Source organism: Coenobita brevimanus, chromosome 76, assembly GCF_032717465.1.
Source record: "Coenobita brevimanus isolate Jiangsu-jjx chromosome 76, ASM3271746v2, whole genome shotgun sequence".
In the NCBI taxonomy this organism is placed as follows: Eukaryota; Metazoa; Arthropoda; class Malacostraca; order Decapoda; family Coenobitidae; genus Coenobita; species Coenobita brevimanus.
The window spans coordinates 31,849,892-31,856,535 of record NC_137029.1 but is presented as its reverse complement, the minus strand read 5'-3'; the positions used below and the strand labels follow the sequence as shown (position 1 = coordinate 31,856,535).

General features: G+C 42.6%; 1 protein-coding gene across 1 annotated transcript; it reads left to right on the top strand.

Moving 5' to 3' along the window:
- The first annotated feature begins 833 nt into the window (after positions 1–833).
- Positions 834–6,273, top strand: T48 (FU domain-containing protein T48). Its single transcript, XM_080278971.1, has 7 exons — positions 834–942; positions 1,931–2,161; positions 2,573–2,735; positions 3,105–3,249; positions 3,735–3,948; positions 4,558–4,716; positions 5,648–6,273. The coding sequence occupies exons 1-7, from the start codon at positions 849–851 to the stop codon at positions 6,271–6,273; spliced, it is 1,632 nt and encodes a 543-aa protein (XP_080135097.1). The 5' UTR covers positions 834–848.
- The last annotated feature ends 371 nt before the right edge of the window (positions 6,274–6,644 follow it).

The window sequence follows — 6,644 nt, the reverse complement described above, 5'->3', positions numbered from 1 at the left end:
CGGCTCAGACAATGGGCGGATGGATACCACAAGTGCAGCACATAATTCGTGGGAAACCAGATAATTCTCTCTCTTTCTCTCTCTGACCTCTCTCTCTCTCTCTGACCTCTCTCTCTCTCTCTCTCTCTCTCTCTCTGACCTCCACTCCCCCACCACAAAGCACACACCTCTCGCCACAAATGTCTCATCAACCTACTCCCTATCTCTCAGCTCTCCATCACTTCGTTCTTCCTCTCCATTCCATCCTTCCCTCCCTCTCAACACTTCTACCTCCCCTCTGCCTTTCTTTCTGTTAAACCGTGAGCTTCTTTGCTACGAAAATATCCTTAGATTAATAAATTCCCTTGACGGTAGTACATAAATTAAGATAATTTTTTTTTTTTTTTTTTTTTTTAAGGACCCCGTGGATAATCAGCACAAAAAAAGGTAATTATACTCGAGTCACTTAAGATTCAATAAAATATTTCCATAATGTTTGAAGAAAGTGCACGAAATTGGAGACGGTATGCATCATTTTTTATCTGAATGACATCAATTGTTAAACTATGCTTCTTTTATCTTATTTTATTTTTTTAAGGAAGAACGTCGTGTGTGAGCTTAAGCCTGTATGGCACACAGGCCGATTGCCCATCAGCCCTGTGTATTGCCAGTGTATCTGTATTTACACTCCCTCCCTTCACCGCCTTGCCTGCTGTTCTAAGTTCTGTTTTCTGTGTATCTGCTCAGCTATAACACACCCACACTATCCCACTAACTCCCTGCATCCCTCCTCAGCGACGTGCAGCCAGCGGGAGTGCCTACGGTGTGACCTCGCTTCGGCGCAGTGTGTCAAGTGTGCCTACGTGATCATGCCATCCACACGCCTCTGCCACACTACCTGTCCACCGGGATACTCCACCTCATGGCCAGTACATTCCTCTCTCATGGGACGCGTTTGTACAGGTGAGGCTTAAATAAATATATGAATGGATGGATGGATGGATAGATGGATTGATGGATGGATGGATGGGTGGGTGAGTGGGTGGGTGGATGGATGGATGAATGGATAGATGATGGATGGATGGATGGATGGATGAATGGGTGGGTGGGTGGATGGATGGATGGATTTATCGATGGATAGATAGATAACAGAGAGAGAGAGAGAGAGAGAGAGAGAGAGAGCACGTGCATAATTTTTCCTTTGCATATAATTAACCCTAAGGTACTGCAACGATAAGAGTCACCTTTCTCTATGTTCCACGTCTTATTTCTCTTCATCACTAATCTTCAGTCCCACCCATCCACTGCTGTCTAATCCCACACCACATCTAACTAATGATACCTAATTAAATAACGCGCCGGTAATTTTACTAGCCAAAGTTAATTTAATTACTTCTAAGGTTGGTATTAACTCGTTATTAAATGGGCGGGAATGGCTTGAGAAGATGCAAGCAGTGTATTTTTGGCTTCACATATTTCATTTTTTTTTATTTAATATCATATTCTTTTTTTTTTATATATCTCACATAGTTACCGATATACTGTACATCAATCCATACATCTGTGTGCCCATATAACTGTGTATGTATGTATGTATGTATGCATATATGTATGTATGTATCTCTCCCGCTACCCCAGAACGCATCATTATCAGGTCGGAACCTATTATAGCGACGTTTGCGGTGGGCTATGCGGTTCGGTCTGTCTATCTATTTATCTATCGGTCTATCTATCTTCTAACGTACCGCCCTTACACTACCTACCTATATATTTATCTTTCTTGCACCAGAACTCATTTTATCATCATTAGTTTCTTAACAGGACCTAACAATCAACGTAGAGTTAGCGATAGTTGTTGGAGTGTATCTTTATCCCCGGTCTAATACATCTACCCCACCTCTCCTCCTCTTAATCTATCTGTCTATCTATCTGTCCATCTATCTATCCCCAGAACGCAGTATGTTGGCCCTCGTATCAGGTCGGGACGTCACCATTATCGCTGCGTCTGCGGTGGGTGGGGCGGTGTGTGTGGGTGTGGTGATTGGGGCGCTCCTGTACATGCGCCGACGGACCAAGCCATCACCAGACCCCCACCACAACCACAACCACGGCCACCACAACCACAACCACCACCGCTACCCGCTACCGAGACTGTGGAGGGACAAGAGGCCGAATTCTATAGGTGAGTGGCAAATTGTAACGAGCTGAAGGTATGAATTTGTCGTAAAAAGTTTGAAGGTAAAATATCGTCGTTCACAGCTGCAGATAAAACGCTGCCATTAAAAAGAAAAAAAAAAAACTGATCGAAGAAAAATGTAAGTAATGGTAAAATGCTGCAAACAGTTAAAAGTAATCAAAATCTGTCGGCGAGCTGATTAAAACTGTCATAAAAAGTTGAAGGAAAAACAATGTAAACAGTTGAGAGCAAAATACTGTCAAACGAGTTCATTTTATAGATATTTACCTGTCATAAACAAGTGGAGGTCAAATATATACTGTAAACGTTTCCTGCCACTGGGCTACGTGAAATAAGCAACTTAGAGACGAAAATCTGTACGAGGTTAAGGTGAAATATGAGTAATTAACCCCACAGAGAAGCCAGTGCCTGACGAAGAACGAGGGGAATTTTTGGAGCAGCTGGCGTGTCTAAGGGGAGAGGCTGGCAACTTCCTGGAGATGCTGAACCACACCAGGAACCGGTTCAGGATGCTGGGTGGACCGGATTCACCCACAGACACCAAGACTAAGGCATACAGGTGAGGGACTGACGGGGATTTAAGGGACTGGAGGAAGGATTGAAGTGGGGTTCAGGGGATTGGAGAGAGATTGAGGGGGGTTTAAGGGATTGGAGAGAGATTGAGGGGGGTTCAAGGGCTTGGAAATTGAGGGGGGTTCAAGGGACTGGATGAGAGACTGAGGGGGATTCGAGGGATTGGAGGAGAGACTGAGGGGAATTCAAGGGACTGGAGAGAGATTGAGGGGGATTAAGGGACTGGAAGAGAGATGAGGAGAAGGAGGAAGGGATACGTGCTAGGAGATAACGAGACGGCTAGAAGGTGTTAAGAAATATCCGGTACTATTCCAAAACCCACACACACCTCCTCACCCCACTCTTCTTCCCCCAGGGCCGTGGTAAGGGATCTGTCTCGAGTGCTCACCCTACTAAACCGCCGAGAAGAGCACATCCTAACAGTGCCTGGAGACTGGAGGAGGCTGCTGTCCTGGGCTGTGAGGGTGCTGGCCAGGTACAAAAGGCAAAAGGCGGCCAAGGTTAGTTTATATATTGGTGTTTTACTAAGACCGTTGCAATGATTCTTATTACTGTACCACAGCACTAGATTCTGTAGTAAATAATGGTGGGGATCATTTATTAGCGTTAGTTATATTTGAATCCTATGTTATGGTGAGTAAAATTATACCACGTACAGTGATAATTTAGTTTACCTTCAAGTATTCTATCATAGGTAGGTAGGGAGGAAGGTAAACAGATAATTAATAGAAAATAGATAGACAGGGTAGAGATAAATGGATGGATTGAGATAGAAAGATAAAAAAAACTAATCTGAAGCTTGCGGAATCATCACCTACAGGTCTGGATGACTGTTGAAAGATTGATAAACGAATGGAAGGAATAATAATAAACAGTATACAAACAGTGCACAAAGGCCTATCACTAATTTACCCCCTATGCCCCTGAACATTAAAAAAAACTATGACCTTCTCCACTATCAAACTTATCTCTGTACCCCTCACAGGAAAACGGTGACCTGCCCTCCCCCGACCCCTTAAACACAGGAGGGACCCTATACCAGACCCGACGGCAGGCCCAGGCAGAGAGGTGTAGGCTGGTGGTACAGCAGGCCCCTCCCCCGCCCTCAGTACACTCCACAACCTCACTCTCATCATCACCTTCGTTCAGTGACGCCGATTCGAGGAGCTTCCATCAGAGTTTGGAGGATTCGTTTGAAGGTGAGAAAGATGCAGTTTTCCTTTATTTTACTACCGATCTGGCACTTGGTTTCCCCCCAAACTTCAACTCACGCCAGTTCGTCAAACAGTTACGATTTCTTTTTTTAATGAATGGAGGACATTTGCAGTTGGTGTATGGATTTTTCTTTATAACTGGCTTTCCTTCCTCTGTTCTGTTAAAAAAACTCGTTCGTAATCCGAAAGAGTCAACCAGTCTTGAGTATTTCTTTGAAGGTTTGAAAGATTGAAACCGATTTTTATTTTTTATTTTTCAAAAGCTACTATCAGTCTAGAGGCTTCGTTTGATATGAATGTATTTAATATGTGTTATGTAAGTTATGAGGTAGGAACGAGTCTCTGGTTTGTTCTCAAATTTATCTTCCAGTCTGAGTACACCCTGGCCATCGACTGAACTGAAAGGGATTATAGATATTTGTCAAGTGAAAATAAAATAAAATAAATTAATGAATAAACAGACTATAATGATTCTTCTTGTTTCCCTGGGGTCAAAGATCGTTGTCAGGTGGAAATAAATGAATGAATAAATAAATAAATACCGTAAATAAATAGATAAATAAACAGACTCTGATCCCTCCCTTTCTCCTGCAGATCTTTCCCGCAGTCAGATGGGCTCCCGATCAGTGTCCCTCATGAGTCTCACGCCCATCATTCTGGAGGAGGAGGAGGGCATTCTCTACGAGGACCACCTTCCCACTCCTCCTTCAGACGATTCACCGAGTTCGAGCCGTTTTAGGACCTCAAGCACGGGTACAGTATTCATGAAAAATATTACAGTATTCATATTACATTATTACGGTACTAATGAACAATATTAACCCTTTTCAATCCGAATACTTTCTTCAATTTTCTTCTTGCAATATCAGGACGATTTTAACCTTGAGATTTTATTTATTTATTTATTTTTTTTTTTTTGGGGGGGGGGCTTAAGCACAGGCAGAGTTACATTTGTCTTAACCTTTATGTCCCTTTACCTTTTTCTATTTTATTCTTCTCTCTTTCAGGACGATTTTTTCTTGGGATTTTTCTTACGGGAGCAATTAATTAGTTTAGCAGAGTTACATTTCCCTTAACCCTTTCAATCCCTTTACCTTTTTCGATTTTAGTCTAGCTCTTTCAGGACGATTTTTTTCCTTGGAATTTTTCTTACGGGAGCGCTTAATTAGTTTTCATTAGTACCGGGTGTTTCGTAAGGTAATATCGTCAGGAGGTAGCAAGAATACACCAGACCAATACGTCATCATAATGAAGGGGTTAAGCTAAATTGTTTATATACTGTTCGCTTATTTATTATATGTTCACTACTAAGCACCTCACAAACAAACAAGAGTATGTATTAGTGAAAATTAGGGCAAAAAATTCTTACCGATAATAATTAACCCCAGGAGACTTTTTTTGTGGTTAATCCCAATAATAATGAACTTCTGTGGACATCTATCAAAATTATAGGTTAATTCTGATTTTTGTTAATTGCTGTGGGGACATGTTCGTTGTCAAACCTACTTGAGCCCGATAACAACTGTTCTCATTAATTTATCGTACACAGTACTTAATTCACATTCAGTTAATTATCATGGATACTTATTTATTGTAAAAACTGGCTGACCCTGATGATAATAAATTGCTGTTGGGATTTGTTCACCGCAAAAACTGGCTAAGAACCTGTATGATTACTCCACAGGGGACAAATACGGCGAGATGCAGTTCCCAAGCGTCGACTACAACGTGGAGAACGAGGACAGACTCAAGGTTCAGTATGTCGAGAAGAACAATAACAACATCACCAAATTAGCCTCTGGCAAATACCACTACAACGGCGGGAAAGTCGACCCATACCGAACATCCGCCTCCATTCGGGAACAAATTATGAACTTGAGGAATATGGAACACCTACTGGAGGCCAGGAATGTGGACAAATATATCACCCCTGAAGTCAGCCCATCTTCAAAGAAACAGAGAGAGGCCGAGGCGAAAGAAAACGAGGAAACCAAAACATCCGGGGAACCGCAGGGTGGCGACTTGGATCCGAGAAAGTTTGATGCAGAGTCCATTAACGCCTCCCTTCCCGGTACCGACATTTATACGAGTGTCATACGGAAGCCTGTGTCATACCCTGGCCTAATTATGCTCGCAGGTGACCCATACAGGGACGACACGATTGACAGCGGCTCAGAATCAATTACCTGTAACGAAAAGGCGGTACGTGGGAAGAAAGCCCCAGACCTTCCAGTTGTGGTGGTGACTTGTAATGGTGAATCGAAAAGCCACATATTAACACCCAGGATAGAGCTGACTACCAACCTATAAAACGGCTGTAAAAGGTCAGAGGCTCCAGATGTGTAGAAATCAGGTGTGCTCTGAAGTTATGCACAGCCGACATCAGAAGTCCTTTCACCTTTCCTATTTTTCTCGAGACGGAGTTTGAAAATCGGTATCATGAATCCACAGCAACCAACACTGATAACACTGATCTATCATAAAATAAAAGGTAATATTATCAGCTGGTGCGGATTTATCACACTAATTTTCCAAGACCATGCCGAGAAAAAATGAGATGGCGACAGGGTATTTTATGCTGACTGTACAGGGTGATTCATTACAGCAAGGCCAAAGAGTAAATCCCCCAGAAGTAAGCCAATTACTGATGAATGGATTTACATGAAACTCCTGACTTACGT

Bases quoted from the DNA above. Each gene is read 5' to 3' on its own strand.
- T48 (XM_080278971.1), top strand. From the start codon at position 849: ATGCCATCCACACGCCTCTGCCACACTACCTGTCCACCGGGATACTCC. The intron at 2,736-3,104 runs GTGAGGGACTGA...TTCTTCCCCCAG, and splicing joins ACCAAGACTAAGGCATACAG to GGCCGTGGTAAGGGATCTGT. The intron at 3,949-4,557 runs GTGAGAAAGATG...TTTCTCCTGCAG, and splicing joins TTTGGAGGATTCGTTTGAAG to ATCTTTCCCGCAGTCAGATG.